The sequence below is a fragment of the Podarcis liolepis genome, assembly GCF_965112155.1.
Source record: "Podarcis liolepis genome assembly, chromosome: 17".
Classification (NCBI taxonomy): Eukaryota; Metazoa; Chordata; class Lepidosauria; order Squamata; family Lacertidae; genus Podarcis; species Podarcis liolepis.
In genome coordinates this window covers 676,691-702,845 of record NC_139571.1, presented here as the reverse complement: position 1 = coordinate 702,845, position 26,155 = coordinate 676,691, and the positions used below count along the sequence as shown (strand labels likewise).

The following is a 26,155-nucleotide window of genomic DNA, read 5'->3' as shown; positions in this document are numbered from 1 at the left end:
AAAGTGATTTCATGCTCTTTATTCAGCTCATAGTGGTGAGGAGGAATGAATGAAAGTCCCCTCACAGTATCTGCTTTATATACATTATTTACACAATGGGCTGCACATGATTGGCTAATTCCGGAATTCTACTGTAAGCCAATCAGGTTGTGGATTCACTTCTATCTGGAGCAGGATTGGGTGGTTCCTGCCAACCAATCATACTGCTGCATTGTTCTAGGACCAATCAGACTGCTGCATTCTGAATCCTATTGTTCTAGGACCAATCAGACTGCTGCATTTTGGATCCTATTGTTCTAGTACCAATCAGACTGCTGCAGTTTGGATCCTATTCAACTCAGTACATAACACCCCTCCCCTCTAAGTTCCAGTCCTGCCCGGGAGGTCGCATTCATAGACCTCAGGGGTGTTCCCTGGTCCGGGCTCCAGGTTCTGGCTCGTGTTCCAAGGATGCTGGCTGTGATGGGGCTGTTTGGTCTGGCGCAACCGGCTCGCTCAGTCGTGGTTCTGGCTCTGGTGTCTTTTCGGCCTCACGGGTCCTCTCTGTATTTACTGATTCTGCCTCTCCTGCTGGCCCCTCCTGCTCTATGGGCCTCACTGCCCCGCTGTTCCCTTGAGACTCCTCTGACCTGTCCTCCTCCTGGTTTTCTCCCGGGAATCGTTGCCGTATCTGGTCGCAGTGGTGGCACCAGCATTGCCCCCCATCCGTTAGCACCTCGTACGACACGGGGCCAGTGACCCTGGTGACTGTGGCAGGTACCCATGCTGGGCCTGCCCCAAAATTCTTTGTGTACACTGGGTCCTGGGCCTCGAAGGTCCGGGGGTTCCTGCCTTCCCCCACCACTACCTCATCCTGAGCTCTATCGGGGTGAAGGCGGTCCAATCTGATTGCAAGGCGCCGACCCATTAGTAGTTCAGCGGGACTCCGGCCAGTCGTTGAGCTGGGGGTGCTGTGCTGTACTAGAAGGAATGTGGCAAGGCGGTACTCCCAGTCCCCTTGTGTCATGTGGCGAAGGGTGTCCTTGGTGGTCCACACCATGCGTTCTGCTTGGCCATTGGTGGCAGGGTGGAACGGCGCCGAACGGATGTGGCGGATGGCGTTCTGCGCTGTGAAGGTTTGGAATTCTCCTGACGTAAATGCAGTCCCGTTGTCTGAGACGAGAGTGTCAGGGAGCCCGTGGGTTGCAAACAGCCTGTGTAGTACCCGGATGGCTGCGGACGTGGAAGTGGATGGTACCAGTGCAACTTCCAGCCATTTGGTGTAGGGGTCCACCACTATGAAGAATGTTTTCCCCTGAAAGGGGCCAGCGAAATCCACATGCAGGCGTGACCATGGTGCTCAGGCGGACTCCCAGGACTGGACTGGGGCCCTTGGGGGATCTGGGCGGGATTCTTGGCAGGCCTGGCAGTGTTTGACCCAGGCCTCTATCTCTCCATCGATCCCCGGCCACCACACATAACTCCTGGCAAGGGCCTTCATTCTTACTACCCCTGGATGTGTCTCGTGTAGGGCTGTGAGGGCCCTTTTGCGGAGGGGCTGGGGAACAACAACTCTGCTTCCCCATAACAGGCACCCCTTGTGGGCAGACAGTTCATGTTTGCGGGTTGTGTAGCCGGCGAATTCTGGCCCGGGGCTGCTGCTGGGCCATCCCCTCCACACCCAGTCCAGGACCCGGGAGATGACCCTATCTTTCTTGGAATGGTGTGCAACTTCTTGTGCCTGAATGGGGCGGTCGGGAAGCAGCTCCAGGCTCATAACCTCTTCTGCAGGTGCTGGGTCAGGGCCTGTTTCCAGTAGTGGTAGCCTGCTGAGGGCGTCCGCATGGCCCATCGCCTTCCCAGGTCGGTGAATCAGTGCATACTGGTAGCTGGCAAGGAAAATTGACCACCTGAGGACGCGAGGAGACAGCACTTGGGGGGGTCTGCTTTTCGTCGGCAAACAAGCCAAGCAATGGTGTCAGGGAACTGACATCGGAGGGAGAGGCGAAGGGGAGGCTCCCAGACGATGCTGGCGAAGGACCCAGCAGCAGGGGGAGAAACAGCTCAGTAGAGGGGGAAGCCAATCAGCGCAACACCAGGGATAAAGGGGGGCAGATGGGGGAATTGGACAGAGAGCTCCAGGACTCTTCACTGGACATCAGTGAGGAGAGCCCAGGTCCTCCGCTACCCACACTTTCCCTGCGCAGAAGATTCCTGCGCAGTGAGAGGAGGAGGAGACTGGGTGTCAAACAACTTTTATGTTGGAAGAGGTTCAAGAAACGCCCACTGACGGATTCTGCCAGTGACTGAGGCAGCCACGATGAGAAGGGGCTGTGCAGTCAGAAAGGTTTAACAAGGCAAATTAACCGAGAAAGGCACCAGCTTACGCACGAGTAACATACCTACGGCTTGTGGTCAGTCACCACGGTGAAGGGCCACCCGTACAAGAAATCATGGAATTTTTTTACTCCCTTCATGATTGCCAGACCCTCCTTGTCGATTTGCGAGTAGTTCCGCTCGGTTGGGTTGAGTGTCTGGGAAAAGTACGCCATCGGTACCTCTCTTCCATCCGGGAGTTGGTGCCCCAGGACAGCGCCAATGCCATAGGGTGAGGCGTCGCATGCTAGCACCACTGGCAGCCTCTCGTCGAAGTGTGCCAAGACCGAGTTTGAGACAAGCAAGTCCTTGACTGCCTGGAATGTGGCCTCCTGGCACTGGCCCCACACCCAAGGGGCCCGCTTGTCTAGGAGTCTGTGTAGGGGCTCCGCTACCGCCGCCTTGTGGGGAAGGAAGGAATGGTAAAAGTTCAATAGTCCCAAGAAGGCCTGAAGTTCAGTCTTGCTCTTGGGTGCTGGGGCATCACAAATGGCCCGTACCTTGTCCCCAGTTGGGTGGACCCCTTCTGCGTCCACCATAAATCCCAGAAAGTCCACCTGAGGCACTCCTAGTAGACATTTTTCCCGCTTCACCTTGAGATCCGCCATCTGGACACGATGCAGAACGGTGCGGAGGCGGTCCTCAAACTCCTCTGGTGTGGGCCCGGCAATCAACACATCATCGAAGAAGGGGGTGACGTCAGGAATCCCTTTAAGGAGAGAGTCCATTAGATTCTGGAATATGCCTGGTGCCACGCTGACATGGAATTGCAGCCGCTTTACCCTGAACGCTCCTCTGTGCGTCACAATCGTCTGTGCCTCTGCTGTGGCCTCATCTACTGGTAGCTGTTGATATACTTGGGCCAAGTCCAGCTTGCCAAAAAATTTCGACCCAGCCAGGGTGGCAAGGACATGGCTGACCACTGGCACTGGGTATGCGTGGGCCGTGAGGGCCTTGTTTATGGTACATTTGTAGTCTGCGCAGATGCGGACCGAACCATTAGGCTTGACGGGTGTGATGATTGGGGTTTCCCAGGGGGCATTAGGCACCGGCTCCAGCACTCCTTGCTCCACGAGTCGGTCCAATTCCTCGTCTATACGGGGTTTCAAGGTGAACGGGACCCGGCGGGCCTTGAGCCTGACCGGTCGTACTGTGGGGTCAAGCTGTAGCGCAATGGGGGGGCCCGTATACTGTCCCAATTTCTCATCGAAAACCCCTGGAAATTCCTTGCATATGGCGTCCACGTCCACTTGTAAGCTAGTGTGGTTCACCCCGGTGACAGCTAGCCCCAGTGGTCCAAACCATGCCAATCCCAGTAAGCTAATGTAGGGGCCCTTGACCACAAGCAAGTCCAGTTGCCGCGTGTGCCCTCGGTATTGCACCCTGAAGGTCCCCACCCCCATTGTGGGGACCTTACGTTTCTGGAAGTCCCGGAGGGTGAATGGGGCCGGCCTGAGTTTGGGACCCCCAGTAGGACACAGTTTCCTTAAGGTCCTTGCCGAGATTATGGATAGAGTTGAACCCGTGTCAAGCTCCATGCGGCATGGGGCCCCCTCTATCTGTACCTCTACATAAATTTTCTCTACGTTGGGGTGGGGCAACTGGTATACCTGGAAGTCCGTGGGCTCCGTCGAGTTGCCTTGGTGCGTTGGGCCCCGGGACCTGGGGCTCTTGGATTGGTCATCTGATGCCTGGTGTCGGGTGGGCCGAGCCCGACACACCCGGGCGATGTGTCCCGATTTTCTGCACTGCCTGCACTCTGCGTTGCGGAAACGGCAGGCCCTCCTCTCATGACTCTCCCCGCAGCTTGCGCAGTTCCCTCCTTCTCGTCAAGGCAGATGTGGTCTGTGCGCTGCTTGAGTGCACTGCTGTACTCGGTGCATCTCCTCCCTGTCGGATCCTGAGTCGTCGGTGAGGTCTTCGTGGTGGACCCTCGGTTGGGATGGCAGGCTTGGCCGTGCCTCTTGCGTCGACCTCTCGGCAGCTTCCGTTGCCAGGGCCTCCTCCAGAGCGACCTGGAACGTTAGGTCCTTCTTGGCGTAGAGGCGTCGTTGCAGCTTCTCATCCTTCAGGCCACCGACGAGGCGGTCATGAAGCATGTTCTCCAGCTCTGAGAAGTTGCAGAACCGGGCGGCTTGGCGGAGCGAGGTCACAAACCCAGTTATGGTTTCCCCAGGGGCTTGCCGCTTTGCGTAGAAGGCATTTCGATGAGCCACCACTGAGGGCTGCGGCGAAAAGTGCCCCTTCAGCTGTTCCATTATTGTTTTGTATGGAACAGTAGTGACGTCTTCAGGCGCAAGGAGAGCCCGGGCGATTTCAAACGTCTCCTCTCCACAGACGCTGAAGAATATCGCCCTCTTCTTGGCGTCTTCTTCGTCGGTGACCCCTTTGGCTTCTAGGAGGAAGGTGAAATGGGAGCAGTAGGCTTCCCAGTCTCCAGATGCTGGGTGGAATGGCGAGAAGCTGCTGTTGGCTGCCATTCTGAGTTCCTTGTGTCCCGGAGCTGAAGCCTGGATACACGGTGCGAGGCAGCAGTGCGGCAGTTGGCGGTGCTGCGGTGCTGTGTGTGGCAGTCAGCTCAGCGGGATCCCATCCTCGTCGCCAGTGAAATATACTCAGAGTCGCAAAGTGATTTCATGCTCTTTATTCAGCTCATAGTGGTGAGGAGGAATGAATGAATGTCCCCTCACAGTATCTGCTTTATATACCGTATTTTTCGCTCTATAACACGCACCAGACCATAACACGCACGTAGTTTTTAGAGGAGGAAAACAAGAAAAAAATATTCTAAACAAAACAGTGGATGTATGATTTTTGTGGTTCATGCTGTGGCCACAGACATGTGATCTGACGGTGAGTTTGGCGTAGCCCAATGCAAAAATCCTGAGGATCCATGTGGATCCATGCTAAAGTCGCCCTAAAGTCGCAGGGGCGCTGGGGGAGTGAACAGGAAGCAGGAGGAGGAGAACAATCCCTCTCTCACACACAGACACACACAGTATCAATCCTAAAGTCACAGGAGAGGCAGGGGCGCTGGGAGTGGGAAGCAAGAGAAGGAGAACGATCCCCCCCTCTCTCTCTCACACACACACAGTATCCTAAAGTCGCAGGAGAGGCAGGGGCGCTGGGAGTGGGAAGCAAGAGAAGGAGAACGATCCCCCCCTCTCTCTCTCACACACACACAGTATCCTAAAGTCGCAGGAGAGGCAGAGGCACTGGGAGTGGGAAGCAAGAGAAGGAGAACGATCCCCCCCCCTCTCTCTCACACACACACAGTATCCTAAAGTCACAGGAGAGGCAGGGGCACTGGGAGTGGGAAGCAAGAGAAGGAGAACGATCCCCCCCCCTCTCTCTCTCACACACACAGTATCCTAAAGTCGCAGGAGAGGCAGAGGCACTGGGAGTGGGAAGCAAGAGAAGGAGAACGATCCCCCCCTCTCTCTCTCTCACACACACAGTATCCTAAAGTCGCAGGAGAGGCAGGGGCACTGGGAGTGGGAAGCAAGAGAAGGAGAACGATCCCCCCCTCTCTCACACACACACACAGTATCAATCCTAAAGTCGCAGGAGAGCGCAGGGGCGCTGGGAGAGTGAACAGGAAGGAGGAGGAGGAGAACGATAGCTCAAGCACACACACACACACAGCCCCTACAGTGGCTGATCCAAAATCGGACAGCAAAAAACTGCAGGCAGGGACATAGAGCACGGGGTTGTTTTAAAGCAACCAACCCCATCCAACCCCGATCTGCTTCTCTCCCTCCTCCCCGGCTCGGCTCGCTGACAGGAGCCGCTTACACCTGCTTTGCAGTTTCAAAGAGAGCCACGGACTGCTCACAACTGCAGCGGATTCCCCTGCCATCTGCAGGCATTCGCTCCATAACACGCACAGACATTTCCCCTTACTTTCCAGGAGGAAAAAACTGCGTGTTATAGAGCGAAAAATACGGTACATTATTTACACAATGGGCTGCACATGATTGGCTAATTCCGGAATTCTACTGTAAGCCAATCAGGTTGTGGATTCACTTCTATCTGGAGCAGGATTGGGTGGTTCCTGCCAACCAATCATACTGCTGCATTGTTCTAGGACCAATCAGACTGCTGCAGTTTGGATCCTATTCAACTCAGTACATAACAAACCAGTTACAGTGGTGCCTCGCAAGACGAAAATAATTCGTTCCGCGAGTCTTTTCGTCTTGCGATGTTTTTCGTCTTGCGAAGCACGGTCCGTCGCAACTGCACCTCTTCAAGCGGCTTTAAAAAAAAAAGCGCAAGACGTTTTCGTCTTGCGAAGCAAGCCCATAGGGAAATTCGTCTAGCGAAGCAACGCAAAAACGGAAAACCCTTTCGTCTAGCGAGTTTTTCGTCTTGCGAGGCATTCGTCTTGCGGGGCACCACTGTACTGATCCTCTAAGAGGACCCATCCTCTGACCCCATGACTGTGGTGTGGTCTGTCTATAGGGCTTTGCCCTGTGGCTGCCCCTTACCTGCAATGCACACAGATGGGCACAGTACTCTCACCCTGCTTGCTTCTCACTTGCTCAATCATGCCAAGGAAGTGGCCGTAAGTGTCTGGGATGCCCCGGTCTGGCCAAGCAACGTACTGGAAATGGGATAGCTCCCGCTCCTCCTGTGGGGAGGGGAGAGGTACAGATCAATATCACCACGTCTGAATGGGGCTGACACAGAACAGGTGGTAGGAGAGGAAAGCCATTTGCACCCTCTGACATGTTTATGTTTGCTAATGCAAGCACCTGATGCCACCTCAAATTAAAACCCATTCTTCAAGACTATTGAATGGTTTGTCTTCAACCAAGGAACTCTGGTCCCGTGAAGGCCTGTCTACAGCACCGGTGGCAAACCCTAAACCCACAGGCCTTATCTGCCCCTGGACGATTCCTTGTGGGTCTCAAACCCCTTGGAATTTGATGGTGGTGATGAAATGACTGTACTGCAGCAGGGGCTCCTTTTCTCCTGTGCCATTGCCGCAGGGATCTGGAAGGAACACTCTGACATTTCCCGACCTGGATCTCTGAGCGCTCTCCCCTGTTTGTGGAGCACACCAGTCTCTTAACAGTGGTCAAAAGGAATGGTGCTTCATTCAGCAGCAAAGAAGCTGATTTTGCCAGCAACCATAGTAGGGATAGGGCCTGGGCAGAGCCTGATAAGTTTCCAGGCAATCAGGACAAAGCCTGCTATAAATATTCAGAGCCCCGCCTTGTGCTCCTGCCTGGTCCACAGAGCAGTGCTTTCTACTTGCTGCTCCTTCAGCTTCCAGCTCATGCAGCTGACCTTGAGGCCCCAGAGCCATAAAGTGCAGCCCCAAGACCTGGACTCGGGTGTACCCCACAATTCCAGTGGGCCTTGCCTAGCAATTAAGTGCCATGGAATAGCTTTACCTTCTGAAAGGCCAGGGTAAGCATCCGCAGAATGACATCTGGATTGAGTTCCTGTTCTTTAACCTGAGGAAGACACAAGAAAACCGCCCACCACATTGTTCAAAATATTCTTATCTCCCCAAATGGGAGACATCTCATTTGCTCAGTTACGCTGCCCACCTATAATATAGGCTAGAGATAGAGAACTCTTCAATCCCATCAGCCTCAGTCAGTGTAGCCAAAGCTCAGGGATGGTGGGAACTGTAGTTCAGCAACATCTGCAGATCCACAAGACAGTGTTTTGTTAACCATCACAGTTCTGCTTTATGGGATAGCTTGCTTGACATGAGAAATGACTTCCTGACAAACTTAAACCCTGGCGATTGTCATTTTGTGAAAGGGTTCGGGAACTTTGACCAAATTCTCAATACTCTTGCCAATGGATGGAGTTCACTGCAGATGAAGTCTCGGGGCAGAGACCATGCCTTTCTGCAGAAGGTCCCAGGTTCAATCCAAGGCATCTGCAGGTAAAGGCTGGGAAAGAGCCCCATCTGAAAGCCTGGTGTCAGTGCAGGCAATTTAATACTACTACTACTACTACTACTAATAATAATAATAATAATAATTTATTATTTCTACCCCACCCATCTGGTTGGGTTTCCTAGGCCACTCTGGGCAACTTTCAACAGAACATTAAAAACAAAATAAAACTTCAGACATTAAAAACTTCCCTAAACATCCCATTTTGAGTTAGACGGACTAATGGTTTGACATGGGATCAGGCAAATTCCTGACTGGGCAGGAATTAAGTATGGGACGGATCCAAGAAGCACCTTGTAGCCACACATGTGATGTAGCTTATGGAGTTCGCTGACACATGAAATGGCAAAGGTAACTTAGCTGGTTCTCAAAAAAAGATGAATTAAATTAAGATGAATTAAAGATGAAAGGGAGAAAGGCCTTTCAGTATCTCTTTGTGATGAGCAGGGCTAGTTCCAGGTTTCAGGGGCCCCCTGTAAAGGGCCATTTGGTGCCCCCAGCCTCCATGTTGGTGGGCTGAGGGTGGCAGGAATGGGTGTGCCATGAACTGCTCTTTCAAATTTCCCTCTGTGCTCTGGAGCAATGCAACAGTGGGGAACATGGGAAATGTTAGGTGTCAGCCTGAAGATCCAGCTGCTCAGTGTGGAAGGGCCCAGGGCCCAGGAATTGCCCAAGGGTGCCAGCTGCTAACATTACGTCTGGTAAGAGAGCAAAATTTCTAAGAGCAATATACCTCCAAGTACCAGAGACTGTGGGACACGGGTGGCGCTGTGGGTTAAACCACAGAGCCTAGGTCTTGCCGATCAGAAGGTCGGCGGTTCGAATCCCCACGATGGGGTGAGCTCCCATTGCTCGGTCCCTGCTCCTGCCAACCTAGCAGTTTGAAAGCACGTCAAAATGCAAGTAGATAAATAGGTACCGCTCCGGCGGGAAGGTAAATGGCGTTTCCGTGTGCTGCTCTGGTTCGACAGAAGCAGCTTAGTCATGCTGGCCACACAACCCGGAAGCTGTACGCTGGCTCCCTGGGCCAATATAGCGAGATGAGCGCCACAACCCCAGAGTCGGTCACGAGTGGACCTAATGTTTTTACCAGAGACTGCGCACAAACTATGTGGCAGCTATAGTGAGCCCGTGGCCCTTAAGGGATCGCTGCACTACAACTCCCATCATTCCTGGCCATCAGTCATGCTGATGGGGCTCATGGGAACTGGGATCCAATGACATCATGAGGATGGCAGGATAGTCAGCCAGTCCTGCAACAGGGGAGGGCATCATGTTTGCACTCTTCTTGTGTGTTTCCAGCAGGTGCATCTGCTTGGTTTCGACTGCTGGTATCAGAATGCTAGATGAGATGGGACTTTGGTCTGATCTAACAAGGCAATTCTCAGGTTCTTAACGACAATTCCCAGCCCTTCCTTAGTGAGAAGAAATGGCCTTTAATCCAGGTTAGGTTGGCAGTGGAGATGCCTGTGCTTGTGCATTGATGAAGAACTGTGCCAGCATCCCCTTGCCAGGAACCAGGCTCCTCCTTCCGCAGGCAGCTTCTTCCTGTCCATGTGTAACAACCTCACCTGTGCCACAGAGAAGGATCCAAAATGCAAGGTTTCCTCTGCCAAAGGCCAGTAGCGCTCACACTTTTTCTGAGAAAGAAAAGGCATAGGAAAGCAAGAAAGGTTAGGTAAGAGAGATGGTGGCAACATGGCTGTCCTCAAAACCTTAAGGCCCGGATGAGAGACCCCATGAGGCTTCCTAGCCTCCAAATACCATCTCTCCTTCAGGAGGCCTCACCTTGCCTAGTTCCACTTCCCGACAAGCCATGACAATCACCTGCAATGAAAGAACATCATGAAGCAGTGGTGGAGAATGCCAGGCCCAGAGAGAACAGCGGGGTGTGTAGAAACTGTACTATGGTGCATGGGTAAAATTTACATTTGCACTTTTGCTTCTGGCACCACTGGGATGTGGCCCAGAAGGTTTCACAGACCTGAATGTGGCTGTCGGGCTGAAAAATGTTTCCTTGCCGCTGCCATAAAGGAGCAGAAACATTAATTTGAATTTGCTTTGAGAGGGACTGTTCACCAGATGCCTTGGTGTCAGAGAAACTGGTCTTATACAGATCAATCCAATCTGCTGGGCACAATTTGCACTTCAGAGCTTGCTTTAATATCTAGGATATTACTTGTGATCTGCCTGGACAACTCACCTTCACCTTGTACTGCCAAATCATGCGCCAGAAGTCCAGCACTGTGTGTGGAAGAGGCCCTTGGGTTGCAATATAGCACCGCTTGTTATCCACACCCTGTGGGAAGAAAAGAGAATCGCAAACGTGAACTGAACATCATGCATTCTGCTAAACACCCTGTCATCACCCCTGAGCTGGAGAACAGCATTCTATTTGAAGATAAGTGGGGATAAACAAAGGAGAGGGAGGGCAATTGGTTAGAGATTAGAATGAGTCAGAGGGCTTTGGATAATTCACCCATTTGATTTGTGCTTGACAAAAATACTTTGCATTCCATTGTAAATAGAATGGTCAGTGCTAAACTGCAACTGGGGTATGGATTGTCCACTTCTATAACATTCATGTTCTCAAAGCAATATTCTCAAATGTGGAAAATTTAAGTCAGCTCCTGGGGAGTGCATGTATCTTATCGCTAAATTTAGGATTCCCAAGAGCCTTTAGAGTACGTTGTCATCCCACTGTCAATTTTATCTCTGTAACCATGAGGACTAGAAATGTATTCTAGTAAACTGGGACTTTTAACTGATGGTAGGAAGAGCCTTCAGTTCTGTCTTTTGCCATAATGCCATTCTAGTGTGCCTGATGGAACTTATCTGCTCCACTTCCCAGTGGGGAGAAGTTGCGGTGGACCGCATGGCCACCCACTCCCCACCGGGGGCGGGGGACTTTGTCCCCCATTGCCTGGGGGATCCCGGCCACGTCAGAGCCCAGCCAGCCAATCCGCTGGCCGGCGGGGTGTGGCCGGGACAGTTAAAACCGAGGAGCGAGCTCGCTTCCTCAATCACCCTCCCTCCCTATTTGCAGGTTAGGCACTGGCCTTGCTATGGATTTCGGTTGGTCGCCTTGGTTGTCCAAGGGGCCTGGTAGGAATTTTTCCACTTGGCAAATTGGCACTGGCCACTTGGCTTTCGCCTACCTCGTAGCAATCGTCACAATTTTGTTAGGGTTGCGGTTAGGCATTTTTTGACCTTGTGTGGGGGAGGGGAGGTGTGGCCATCACCTGCCCCTCCATCTTAAGGGTATTCCGTTAAAGGAATCCGGGGGTGTTGATCTTGTCCGAAGCCCGGTTGGGGGCTAGGACTTTGACACGACCCCGACGGGAACACCAGGGGGAGCTTGAGCTGGTTCACATCAACAGGGCTCCCCCTACCGGTGGCTTACCCTTACTGGACTTCCTTCACAGAGTCAAATATAGTCGGGTCCAATCAATGCCTAAGCCAATACCGCTCACATTCTGTAATTCAATAAATTTGTGGCCAAAATTTGCCCAGTAACATAAACCTAATATCTGTGTCCTTCTGTGAGTTATTTCCCAACGAGGGGGTGGCTGTGGGGTCTCGACACGCAACTAGCTTACCTTGAGAAATAAAAGAAAATCATGAAAAGGCTACTATGGGACAAAATCCCCCCTTCTCCATGGAGATCACCTGCTGGATCTTTGCATCATTTGCTAAACTGGCCTTGCATGCTTCCAATCATCTTCACCTGAGGGAAGAGCAGGATGCTGCCTGCACCTCTGCAGGGATACTGGACCCTTCAGTCACTCGGACACAAAAGATGCCGCCAAGCTACTAGCTGTCAGAGTTGGCTGCCTCTTTTACCACTGCTTTGGGCATTTCTCCTTCCAGTCATGAGGCACAGGCCAGTCACTGAGGCCTATAAAAACATGACCAGACCAGCCATGAGGCAAAGTGAGGCAGGATCCCCAGGGGCAGCAGATCCCAATGTAGATCTTCATTTCCCCCTTGTTCCTGGTGTAGCTCTTGACCCACCCCTTCCTCCCTGGTGGGGAGAGAAGTGCCATTTTGTGGTTGACCTGAGGGGCCCTGGGGGGAGGTTTCTCTGGAGGCAGGTCAATGCCATTCTTACACTTACACAGTGCAAAAGTAAAATCTTTTGGATGGTATAATAGGGAACTGAGCCCCCCCCCACACCCCGCTTTAATCTGGAACAAAGCTTGCCAGTGTTTCAGCTCTCATCAGTTTGGGCAAATTCCTCTAGTCAGATGTGTTTGCAATGGGGAGGGGTAGGGTTCAGGACTCTGTTACCTGAATAAAGTTTGCATTGATGTAATCAGCTTGGGCTTCTTCTGTCAGGAAGTTCACAACAACTCTGGTCTGATCATCTGTGAGATGTACACAACTGGGAGTTAGTACCACAGATAGTCACCTGGCCTTAGAGAGAGAGAGAACATGAATCTCAGCATCTGACCTGTGGTCCCCCAGAACTGCAACTCCCAGCAGCCCCAGCTGCATAGCCAATGGTCAGGGCATGGGCGGAGCTGCACTCCAGAAACTTCTGGAGGGTCACAGCTTAGCCTAACCCTGCTCTCAATTGACAGGAAATGGAAAAAGGAGAGAGACTGTGAAGTCAGTGACCAAACCCCTGACTACATTGAACCACTGGTGCTGTTTGGATCCCATGGCTTGGTGCGCCTAAGTTCATAGTGTACAGACGACTGACCAGAGAGTAGCACCCTGAGAGGTATGTCCTCAACCCCCGAGAAGATAGCCTAGGAGAGACCCCACCAAGGTGAGCATTGCTCCACAGGTATTGCCCAAGTAAGTGGACAGGTTTGTCTTGCTTCACATTCATCCCGTGGATCTGTGCATAGCACTATTCACAAAGAGAGCTCCTGGAGCAATTAGATTGGGGGTCCTCAAACTACAGCCTATGGTCCAGATCTGGCCCGCCAGGGTCCTGAACCCGGCCCGCCTGTCAATTGTTGAATCCGCCGCTGTCTAACCGGCCTATGGCCCTCCTCTCACAGCCCGCCTCCCTCCTGCCACGGGAGGAAGTGCCTTGCTGCATTTCTGTGGCCACCTGAGCATGACCTTCTTTTGCCAGGGTCTCCGTTAATTCCATTCTCGGCATCGCCACAGGTGCTTCCGACCTCTCTTCACACCCACCCACATCGCTTTTTCTTAGTTTCACCCCACAGGTGCACCACAACAAGGCACAACACCCTCCCCCCAGTACCGGATTTACATATAAGCTAAACAAGTTATAGCTTAGGGCCCCACTCTCTTGGGGCCCCCCCCAAAAATAAAGGAAAAAAAGTGCAGAGTGCATAGGAATTCGTTCATATTTTTTTCAAACTATAGCCCGGCCCCCAACAGTCTCTGAGGGACAGTGAACTGGCCCCCTGTTTAAAAAGTTTGAGGACCCCTGAATTAGATGGTCCATAAGGCGGAGGAGGAGGAAGAGGAGGAAAGATTATAACAAAATATTGGAAGGGAAAGATAATTTTATAATTTGGTAACAAGATGGCATTAAAAATATGGAACTGGAATATTAATGGTCTGAACGACAAAAAAAAAACGGAACAAGGTGGAACAATTCTTAAAGAAAAAGAACTTAGATATAGTCTGTCTGCAAGAAACGCACGTGGCAAAAAGGCATAGAAAAATTTTGATAAATAAAAGACTTGGAAACGAATTCATATCCTCAGACAAACAAAAGAAGAGGGGAGTGGTCCTATATATAAAAAGTAAAATGGAAGCCAAACAAATCTTTAAGGATGAAGAAGGGAGAGTTATCGGGGTTCAAATCAATTGGCAAGGGGAGAAACTAATAATTGTGGGGATCTACGCACCTAATGGAAATAAAAATGTCTTTTACCAAAAATTGGAAGAACTTTTATTGGAATATGTGGATCAAAAGATAATTCTGATGGGAGATATGAACGGGGTAGTTTCAATAGAAATGGACAGATTGAGAGATGGTGGAACAAAAGAAGGTAAACTACCCAAATCATTCTTTGAACTGGTCAGAAATTGTAATTTAATGGACATCTGGAGGCTAAGATTTCCATTGGAAAGACAATTCACCTTCTATTCGGAACCTAATCAATCAATGTCGAGAATTGATCAAATCTGGATATCAGGGGAGCTAACACCAAGAGTTCACCAAGTAGAAATTGAACCAAGAGTAATCTCAGATCATAGCCCAATTAGATTAGAAATCAAAGGGTATGAAGAAAGAACATTCAGATGGAGACTGAATGATTATTTATTTGATGATCAAAAATTTGTGCAAGGGGCTCAGAAGAAACTGAAAGAATACTTTGCCGACAATTGTAATAAAGGAACAAATATGAATATAGTGTGGGATGCAAGTAAGGCTGTGATGAGGGGATTCTGCATACAACAAAACTCAATTAGAAAGAAGAACAGAGAGAAAGGGAAAAAAGAGATTCTAGAACAAATTATGGATAAGGAACAAAAGTTAATTCAAAAACCTAACAACACAAAAATTAGACAAAGTATTAAGACCTTGCAAACCCAATTTGCAATGCTAATTAATAAAGAGGTGGAACGGAACATTCAAAGACTGAGACAAAAGAACTTCGAATTTGCGAATAAATCAGGAAAATGGCTTGCCTGGCAGATTAAGAAAAGGAAAGAACAAAGCACAATAAATAAAATCATAGTGAAAGAGGAAGAGATCACCAGCAGTAAAGGTATTAGGAAAGGATTTTTGGACTTTTTTAGCCAATTGTACAGGAATAAAGAGAAGAAGAATATGAGGAAAATAGAGAGGTATTTAAGAGAGAAAGAGGTACTAAAGATCTCGACAAAAGCAAGAGAGGGGCTAAATACTCCGATAGAGAATGAGGAGATTACGGGGGTCATAGCAGAGTTGAAAAACGGGAAGGCACCAGGACCAGATGGTTTTACAGCAAGGTACTACAAAGAATTGAGATTAGACTTGATAAAACCACTAAAAGAGGTAATGAATAACATCTTAAAAGAAAGAGAGATCCCAGAGACGTGGAAAGAGGCGTATATAACCTTTATCCCCAAAGAAGATGCAGATACAACACAAGTAAAGAATTATAGACCGATTTCCTTATTGAATACGGACTATAAAATCTATGCAGGAATAATGGCAAAGAAACTAAAGAAGGTATTACTGAGTATTATCCATGAAGACCAGGCAGGTTTCCTTCCTGGCAGACAAATGAGAGATAACGTGAGGAACATAATAAACATATTGGAATATCTGTCAGTAAGGATTGAGAGACGAGCAATATTAATGTTTGTAGATGCCGAAAAGGCATTCGACAACATATCATGGGATTTCATGCTGAAAAATTTGGAAAATATGGAGATCGGGGATGATTTTTACAACGGAATAAAGGCCATATACACCGAACAAAGAGCGAAGCTGATAGTGAACAACGTGATAACAGAAGAAATTGAAATATCAAAAGGGACTAGACAGGGCTGCCCGCTCTCACCCCTGCTGTTCATATTGGTCCTAGAAATCCTTCTGAATTCAATTAGGAAAAATGAAAGGATAAAAGGGGTGAAGGTAGGCCAAAATGAATACAAAACCAAAGCCTTCGCTGATGATTTGATCATTACGGTGGAAGACCCGATGACCAGCGTAAAGGAAGTGTTAGAGGAAATTGGTAAATTTGGGGAAGTGGCAGGCTTCACATTAAATAGGAAAAAAACTAAAATTCTAACTAAAAATTTGGAGCAATCAATGATTGAAGAGTTCCAACAACAAATGGGAATTGAAGTTGTTAAAAAGGTTAAATATCTCGGAATTTGGATTACACCAAAAAATATTGATCTGTACCAGAATAATTATGTTATGATATGGAAAGGAATTAAGAAGGACCTGGAAGGATGGGGAAGGTTAAAACTATCCTTTTGGGGTAGAATAGCAATGATCAAGATGAACGTGCTACCCAAATTACTATTTTTATTTCAGACGATCCCAATATTAAGAGGAGTTAAGATTTTTAAGGAGTGGCAGAGATCGATTTCAAGATATATCTGGCAGGGCAAAAAACCGAGAATTAAATATAAACTGTTAACGGATGCAAAAGAGAGAGGAGGATTTGCCCTGCCAGACTTGAAGTTGTATTATGAGGCATCATGTCTTTGCTGGGTAAGAGATTGGATAAAGCTCAAAAACACGAAATTATTGGACTTAGAGGGATTCGACAATAGGTTCGGGTGGCACGCTTATTTATGGAAGGAGGGTAAAAAAGGTCATCAATCTTTTGGAAATCATATATTCCGGAAATCGCTAATCGAAGTATGGATCAGATATAAAAATATATTAGAAAGGGGGGTACCACATTGGCTATCCCCTTTAGAGATGATGGGAATTAAGCAACTCAATATGAGAAGTAACTGGGTCACATATGGAGACCTGGTATTCAAAGAAGGGGACAAATGGACAGTTAAACCATATGAACAAGTGAAAGAACATGTACGGGACTGGTTGCACTATTGGCAGATAAGTAATATGTTTAAAAAGGAGGTGAAAGAAAAAGGGTATGAGGAAAAGGATTCGAAGTTCCAAACAGAAATTGTTAATAATGACCGTAAAATCATATCAAAAATGTATAAAATTCTACTAGAATGGCATACGATGGATGAGGAGGTGAAAGAGGTAATGATCCACTGGGCCAGAGATCTAGGGTACAGTATAGAGCTGGAAGAGTGGCAAAAGATATGGAATCAAAATCTGAAATTCACAGCATGCATAACACTAAAAGAAAATGCCATGAAGATGGTATATAGATGGTACTTAACACCGGTTAAATTGGCCAAAATGTATAAGATCTGTAATAAATGCTGGAGGTGTAGAGAGAAAGAGGGCACGTTTATGCATATGTGGTGGGAATGCGAGAAAGTGAAGGGCTTCTGGGGAAAAATATATGATGAAGTAAGGAAAATGCTACAATATAGCTTTGTTAAGAAACCAGAGACCTTTCTACTAGGGATAACCAGAAGGGAAATTAAAAGGAAGGATTTCAAACTTTTCCAATATGCAATAACTGCCGCGAGGACGCTGATAGCTCAAAGGTGGAAACAAGAACAAGTACCGACTCTGGACGAATGGAGAAATAAACTAATTGATTATGCGGAATTAGACAAACTAACGGGGAAAATTAGACTTCAAAGAGACCATAAGTTTTTGGAGGATTGGGGAAAATTTAGAGAGTATTTGAAAACTATATGTGAGGAGAATACAACGCTAGTGTGTTTTAAAGAGGCTTTGTGAAAAGTGAGGAATATCGCAAAAATGTAAATAAGGATATAAAGAAATTACTTAAAGGTGATACTATATATTAAGAAATGTGTAAATAGGAGAATTATTATGGATGACTGTCAGAGGAGCGGAGGGAGGTTCAACAAACTAAAATACGTGATGTGGAAAATGGAAAGATGGAAGTTTTTATAGAAAATGTAATAAAAAATATTTGGAAAAAAAAAAAGAATTAGATGGTCCATAAGAAGAGACTTGCTGGATCAGGCCAATGACCCACCTAGTCCAGCATCCTGTTCTTACAGTGGCCAACCATACTCCTCTGGGAAGCCCTGGAGCAGAGCCTGAGAAACTAAGACCGACCCAAAACAAGGTAAAGTATCTGCTCATCATCACTAGCGTCACAACCACTCTGTCCTTCTGACCACCCTCCAGAGAGCAGTGGCAGATTGTCCCATTCCTAAAATGAAGGCGCACACCTTAGAAAGTATCAACTTCCACTTTTTGCAGTTCCTCTGATTACTTTTCATCCATTAGTTAACTTCCTCAGTCTGGCCTCCTGATTGGCTTGGAGCTTTATATAAACTTCCTGGGCAGGGTTCTGGATACAGTTACTGCCCCTGGTTTCCAGCATCCCAAATCCTGAGACTCACTAAATGAGCTGCAGTGATGCCATAGGTGTGGAAGAGTAGCAGCCAAACCTTAGAAATGCACATTCCTGCTAGTTTGCATGAGAAGGGGCTAAGCCCACAGAGCTGTATTGCTGATAGGCAGACCATAGAAATACAGTTGGCAGAGAGGGCTCTGTGTGATGTCATTTCCCCTACTCTCCGGGAGAGGAAGGAGCATATTGTATTTCCTTTTCCTCTCTTTCTTCCTTTGACTAGCATTGGATGCAGAGATATCTCTGTTTGCTCTGGCTTTAGGTACATGCCTGAAGCTGGTTGTACTGTAAATCTAAGTATTTTGCCAGCATAGCTTTTACTGCTGCCACTGCTGGGAACCAATGCAAATTATAAGTAAGAAATTCTTATGTTTAAACTTACTGTAGTTGCCTGATTCTTTGTTCAGCGGGGTAAGAAGTGAGAGCCAGCTTACTTCATAGCAGGACTTCCTCTAAATGAGGTTTTACAGCCAAATTCCTATGCTTAATTCTGCTGCCAAGGATGGGACTTTGAAACTGTTCAACCCACACATGTGGGAGCCTGGATAGATTAATTGCAATGAGTATATCTTCTCCTACCCATTAAGACCCATCCCAGAATAGAAAGGTTCCTCATGATGTCAGGCACACAAGGACAGTGTGAGCAGCTGCTAAAGGGATAGAGCTAGAGATGTGAAGGCCCAGGAAAAACAAAAAAAATCAGGGGAGGGGGAGAGAGAAACAGATTTTTCTCATTCTTGGAATGATTCCTTGGCCATGATTTTTACAATAGAGAAAAGATGGATATTTGGAGAAAGAAGGAAACCTCCTCTTCATATGCAATATTTTCTTTTTTCAGAATGTTGTGATTTTTTAAAAGTAAACTTTTAAAACAATATTGTTATAGTCAATAGGACTGCCACAAAATTCCTATAATTTGAGAGTAGCCGATGGATCTAGGGTCTAACTTGATGCTTTGAGGCCCTGAATCGCGAGTACTGCAGCCTGGGACATGGCAACACTCACTGGATATTTTGCTGGTGACACGAGCAAATGAAAGACAATTCAAGGCACTCCTAGGGTGGAGGAGCCCAAGAGGAAAGTGGTAACACAGCCTGATCCATAGAAGAGGAAGTGAGTGCCAAGTTGGGCAGAACTGGCCCCATGCCACAGATGCCAATGTTAAAGCCACCACACAGTAGTAGTATTTCCTCATTGGCAACTAACATGGCAGGATGTCTTTGTAACGGTTCTTCTTGATATTCTCCTTGTTGCCCCCAGCTTCTGTTGAAATGCCCTGCTGTTGCCGGAATGCTGCCGCCCGGGCTTTGATTTCCTGCGAGAGACAAGAGCATCCGTTCATTTATTAAAATCTTTACACGCTTGCCTTTCCATCTGACAACAGGTCTCCAAGGTAATAAAAAAAGAAAAATGGACATGTAACAAGCTTAGCAGGTTTCCTGGTGCCTAATGGAGGCTCTGGGGGATAAGAATGAAAAATACCCTTTTCCGCAGCTTTTGGATCAGGAATGGGAAAACCTGTGGACTGCCAGATGTTGCTCAGCTGCAGCTCCCATCATCCCTGATAGTTGGCCAGGCTGTCTGGGAATCCCAAGGTCCCTCTGTCCCTGCCACACCTTCCTTTTTATTTATGTATACAGGCAACTTCCCATTTATGCGTGTTTGGGGCACGGGCATCCACACATGTGTACATTGCCACAAACCTGAAAGGGGGCAAAAAGTGATCCTAAAAGGGTGCAAAAATGGCAACAATGGCACAAAAATAGCATCTAGCAGTCCCATGAGCCTTTGTACCAACCTTTGGGGCCTTTGGAGAGTTGGAATTTGAGCAAGGAGGTTTGGAGGGGGCAATTGTGGTGGAATTTGGTGGATTTGGGGGTGATTTTAAGGGTTTTTTTATTAATAAGAATAATAATCCCCCACCCATCTGGCTTAACATCAATCCTTTCAAACTTCAAATGGCTGCCTTTAAAGGGTTTCCATAAGTTTAGAGGGTGTTTGCAGGCTTTTTAAATGGTGTTCCTGATGCACACGATATACACGTAAAAACACAGTTCCTCAGAATGTAACCCCTGTGTAAATTGAGAGTTTCCTGTATATCTAAAGCATTTATGGACTGAGTTTCCAGGCAGAACTCTCTTCATGTGGAACTTTCAACATGTAGTTTCAAAATGAATAATCATTAATCATAAACATAAAATTATATAACAATAAAATTAAAACCAGCATTAATTAGAACCAGCATTAATCTTGTTCTCTGAAATGGAAGATTCAAATATATATATATATGAATTGTTTGTATGCTTCGAATTTTACATTTTATTGGTTTTGTTATTACTGATGCATATTTTTACTCTGAGGTCTATATGACATAAAATGGTATGGAGCAGGGATTTCAAAACTGTGGTCCACAAGCTTCACATGGTCTGTTGCACATATGTGGATTTGTGGTTGGAGATGGGAAAAGGCACCTCAATTGCATTAAATATTCACAGTGATTTTAATTGCATTTTATTTGCTTATCTCGCTTCTTATATTATATTTTGTTATTACAGTTTGAATTCTATGCAATACAAATAATATATATACACAGTATCTATCCCAGTGCATTACAGTTGCATCAACAACAAGGAAAATCATTAAGTAGTCCACCAAGACCGCTCTGCAATTAAAGTAGTCTGTAAGGGGGAAACCCTTATAGAAGGAATGTAAATGAATAAACTGCTCGGAAGCCATTTTGGCAAGTGAGTGACTCCCAGCAGATGGTCAATGGCGGCACTAGAGGCAGTGAACAGAGTGGCGCTACTTATGAAATCTTACAATCTCTCATTGAGTATATTTCTGGAGCATGCAGTGTTCATCTGACCATGTTGTGCCTCATCAGAGCAGGTTTCCCTGGTGTGATGACACTGGCTTTCCTTCCAGGAACTGACTGGAACACTGGATGATGACTCTATCTACCTGTGGTCTTCACCCAAGGCAGCACCAGGTCAGGCAAGGGGTTATATAACACAGATAAGTGTTCTTGAGGCAGTGTGAAAATAGGATTAATGGCCTCTGGGTGGCAGATACCATTAAGAAAATTGAAACAAGGAGGCTTTGGGAAATGGGGCTTGTGGATTCTGTAAAAAAGAGGTGGGACACACCTCTCTTCTAATATCACAGCAGTCCTGAATCAAAGTTGTGCACCCACCAAATAACAAGTTTGTCTGGCAAGTGTGAATCAGCCCTTAGTTTTCAAAGTTCAGCAGAGAACAACTGTGTTTATTTTACAAGCATGGATGTGGTCTATCCTGATCTATCTCATTTATGCTGTGGATGTGCATTGGCCATGCTTATGTCTGATGTACAATTTCCTCCTTTAGCAAAAGCTCAAAGGAAACCTGTTCAGTGTGCTCTACAGAAACTGGCTATGCACAGCACTGAGGGGTAGGAACCAGTATGGACAGCCCAAACCAAATATTTTTTATACACACACACACACACACACACACACATATATATATACACACACATATACACACATATACACACATATACACACAGTGGTGCCTCGCAAGACGAAAAGAATCCGTTCTGTGATTCTCTTCGTCTAGCGGTTTTTTCGTCTTGCAAAGCAAGCCCATTGAGGGATTAGCGGATTAGCGGCTTTTAGCGGCTTTTAGCGTCTTATCTGCTGATCGGATCAGCTGATAAGCGGCTTAGCGGCTTAGAAAAAGGGGTGGGAGGGAAAAAAACCAGCAGGAACTCGCAAGACATTGTCGTCTTGCGAAGCAAGCCCATAGGAAATTCGTTTTGCGAAGCACCTCCAAAACGGAAAACTCTTTCGTCTAGCGAGTTTTCCGTCTTGCGAGGCATCCGTCTTGCGGGGCACCACTGTATATCCTGGCACATGTTTTTGTGCGAAAGGGTAAAGATATGCCAGTACTTCAATAAATGTGCACACAAAGTGATTTAAACATAACCAAAGCAGACAGATTATGTGAAGCACAGGGAAGGGGCTTTGGATTTATGAACCAGTATGTTTGTCCAATGGGTTGTGAAAGTGAGGAGAACCCAGACTTGAACTGGAGGAGGAAATGCTGAATCAGGTCCTGATTTGTATGCGTGCCTGTAACATGCACCCTTTTAGCATACTGTTATTTGCATGCTCATGCTTCCTTCCCTCTTCCCCCCCCAAAAAACCCCCACATATATTTATCATTTGCTCCGGACCTGTCTCACTTTTCTGTCAAGCTGAGTGTGTGTCTGGCTTCTGCTGTATTCTGCCAGTGAGGGATGTCAAAACTTCACTGTCCTCCCTTTCCCCAACTGCAGCTGAGAAGTGGCAGGTAATGTAAACAGCCCATGAATTCAGTTCCTTTCCTTATTTATTCACCTAGGGCTGTTCCCCATCCCCTGTGCATCAGGCAGCGATTCCTATGTCTGGGCAGCATCAACAAGTTCATCTTATTGTACAACATCATTTCTGCTTGCTGAGAAATTGTAAACTACAGTTTTGTTCACAGTACGAGTTTGCTACCATCTGTGGCTGTTGCCTTTCCTGCCATCCAAACCATAATGGGGAAGGGCTGTCATTCAGTGGTAGACCATCTGCTTTGCCTGCAAAGGTCCAAGGTTCAGTCTCAGCATCGCCAGGCAGGGCGAGGCAGATCATACCTGACCTAAGAGAAACCCTACAGAGCCACTGCCAGTCAGTGTGGACAGTATGGGTCTGGTTTGGTATAAGGCAGCTTCCACGATGCCTCTCAAGCCCTTCACAGGCTTCCCGTACCCTTCCGTAAAGGTAAAGGGACCCCTGATCATTAGGTCCAGTCGCAAACGACTCTAGGGTTGTGGCGCTCATCTCGCTTTATTGGCCGAGGGAGCTTCCGGGTCATGTGGCCAGCATGACTAAGCCGCTTCTGGCGAACCAGAGCAGCGCATGGAAACACTGTTTACCTTCCTGCCGGAGCGGTACCTATTTATCTACTTGCACTTGGACATGCTTTCAAACTGCTAGGTTGGCAGGAGCAGGGACCAAGCAACGGGAGCTCACCCCGTAGCAGGGATTCGAACCGCCGACCTTATGATCGGCAAGTCCTAGGTTCTGTGGTTTAACCCACAGCACCACCCGCATCCCTTGTACCCTTCCATATCTGGCTCAAATGTCCTGACTTTACCCAGACAATATTGTGGACTCTCCATCCTTGGAGGTTTTAAAGCAGAGGTTGGATGGTCATCTGTCATGGATGCTTCAGTCAAGATTCCTGCATTGCAGATTCCTCAGGGTCCCTTCCAGCTCTATGATCCCATGATAGCAGAAACTCTCTCACTGAACTAAATAGGGGTCTGAGCCTGGATGGTGAAAGGCAGAGTAGAATCTTGGGAACTGTAGTTTGTTAAGAGTAATGGGAACTGTAGTTCTATGTGGGGAACTGGGTGTACTTTAAATGTATGATGTGGATCTACCTGAAAAGGAGGAGCCAGGGGCACAACCTGGTGGATCCTGGGCAGAGCCTGCCAGAATCTGGAGTTTTCTCATTTTTCCACCTCAAGCTGTTTAATTGAAAGAACACAGTTTTACAGGTTGGATCAAGAACATGATGACAAGAAAGAAGATTCCACCTAAACCTTAGGAAGAACTTCCTGACAGTAAGAGCTGTTCGACAGTGGAATTTGCTGCCAAGGAGTGTGGTGGAGTCTCCTTCTTTGGAGGTCTTTAAGCAGAGGCTTGACAACCATATGTCAGGAGTGCTCTGATGGTGTTTCCTGCTTGGCAGGGGGTTGGACTCGATGGCCCTTGTGGTCTCTTCCAACTCTATGATTCTATGATTCTATTCTATGATTCTAGGTATTTCCAAGGTGAACCGTATAGCTTCCCTCCTAGGCAAGCTTGAATCGTCACCTGACCCATTTCAGAACTGAAGCCTTGCCTCCTTGTCTTATGCTAAGTCTTGCTTGTTTCTATGCCCCAGTGGAGGATGGTCACTGCACAACAGTTGGTGCAAGAGGTTTCACTGCATGGAAGAGGACAAAAGTTTGATTTGCAGTGACCCTGGCATGCCAGATATGCTGTTTAAACCCTCAGAGAAACTTTCTTACTTGTTGGTTTCCTGGCACTTCTCTCTGCTGACCTTTCTCAAACACAGAACAATGAAGGCCAGTCTCCAAGGGTATGAGAGAGATTATAGTTACTATTTATGTAATGCTCAAGGAACAAGGAGGGTTATACAACATCTCAGAACTGTCACCACGAATGACACCAACAATGAGAGCTAGCAGCCTCACATGGCCAGACATGTGACACTGAAACCTGCTCTAGACCTTGCTAGCTTAGGAATCAGGACAGCTGGATTCACGTTCTGTCTGTGTGGGAAATCAAGCATGACTGTATCTGGAGTTCATGGAGCTAAAAGGATGCAAAAGTGGTAATGACTCCCCTCCTATTTTCAAGGTCTGTGACAATACCTTGTTCTCGTGCCTATAAATTAGGAAGTAAAGTTGAAATGCAGGCACACACAAATTTAGAGAAAGTTTCCCATTTTCACTTTCAATTCAAATTGGCAAGCTACTTGAACTTAAAATATCTGGAACCTGGATGCAGCCTGTGGGCAAAGCCAATGCTGGAACCTGGGGGAAGAAGGAGGATCACAGGACAAACCTGTCCCACCATAAGGAAATGCAATATTTGTAAACTGCTGCAGGGCGCAGTGAAATGAGGGTCCTTGGCCTCAACAAAACCTTGTAAGGATCAAAGCCTTATTGGACCAAGATCTTGAATGTGCAGGGTCAATCAAGGGGACGTATGACACCAAGGAAAGCCACTCCCTCAAAAATACCTTAAGAGCCAAATGGCGTGATAGCAAAAGATTTGTGACTGAGACAGATCCACATCTTGCATTTAAAGTTTCCTCAGAACACATTTTAAGCGCATGACTTTCCCCAAAGAATCATGGGAAGTGTAGTTTGTTAAGGGTTTCAGTTATGGGAGGGGGAAACTATATTTCCCAGGAATATTCCCAGGAAGCCATGTACTTTAAATGTGCATTGGATGTGCTTGACATGTGTGGATCTGTATTCAGGTGCATGTGTTTTGAAGAGGCTCAGTGCAGCTTGTGCAAGCCTCAGTTCAAATCAAGACCAGACAGGCCACCCACAGAGCCCTCCTAGAGTCAACTCATCCACAAGGTGACCACGTCCAATGCATCCTGGCACATGATATGCAGCAACCGATTGGGGGGCATGTGCAGCTTAGAAGGACTCATCATCTCAGCCATCTGACAGGGCACGGAAAAGCCATGTTGGCCGAGTCAGCTGGGAACTCGCAGTCTCAGGAACAGGGGGCAATTAAGGCCCAGTTTTACAGGACAGAATCAAGTCTTGATTTTGCATGGTTCTTGATTCTTCATACTATTAGCAAACCCACTGCCAGAACAGCACCAGGAGGTATCCACAGATTTGAGGGGAACCCCAAATTTTGCAGAATTGCAAACAAATATTTAGAGAGGAGAACTGCAAAAACAAGAAAACCTGGAGGCTCCCAAATTGAGATGAGTTTCTTTCCCCCATAGGAATTAATGGCCATAATCATTCTCTTAGAAGAATTTAAGGTCTCAAATATATAAATTAAATGTTCATAAATTTACAAGGCAAACACATACATAAAAATATAAATCACATGTGTGAAATAGTACAGGAGAGCAATCCTGAAACCATTTTGACTCTCCCAAATTGACCTCAAATGTTTCTCAGCAAGGAGGAAGGAAATGGGAAAGCTTCTCCATTGTCTTTTGCTTACCTGTCTTGAGGGCGTCTTTGTGTATGAATAGGGTGAGCCTGTGACCTCAATTCGGGAATTAAAGCTTGCCAATCAGAAGGTGGGTGGTTTGAATCCTTGCAACGGGGTGAGCTCCCGTTGTTCGGTCCCTGCTCCTGCCAACCTAGCAGTTCGAAAGCACATCAAAGTGCAAGTAGATAAAT

The 26,155-nt window shown here is 47.4% G+C and overlaps 1 protein-coding gene across 6 annotated transcripts in view; it reads right to left on the bottom strand.

Moving 5' to 3' along the window:
• PTPN18 (protein tyrosine phosphatase non-receptor type 18) overlaps positions 1–26,155 on the bottom strand; it is an 87,725-nt gene that overhangs the window by 26,944 nt on the left and 34,626 nt on the right. For 5 of the 6 annotated variants that reach the window (XM_083482538.1, XM_083482539.1, XM_083482536.1 and 2 more), the window contains 7 exons: positions 19,400–19,508; positions 12,564–12,640; positions 10,477–10,572; positions 10,062–10,100; positions 9,845–9,913; positions 7,755–7,817; positions 6,843–6,985 (listed from right to left, as the gene is read on the bottom strand). In XM_083482538.1, coding sequence (XP_083338664.1) covers positions 6,843–6,985; positions 7,755–7,817; positions 9,845–9,913; positions 10,062–10,100; positions 10,477–10,572; positions 12,564–12,640; positions 19,400–19,508 — 596 coding nt within the window. Of the gene's footprint in view, positions 1–6,842; positions 6,986–7,754; positions 7,818–9,844; positions 9,914–10,061; positions 10,101–10,476; positions 10,573–12,563; positions 12,641–19,198; positions 19,509–26,155 lie in introns of all 6 variants that reach the window. The other variant, XM_083482537.1, reaches the window with a different exon arrangement.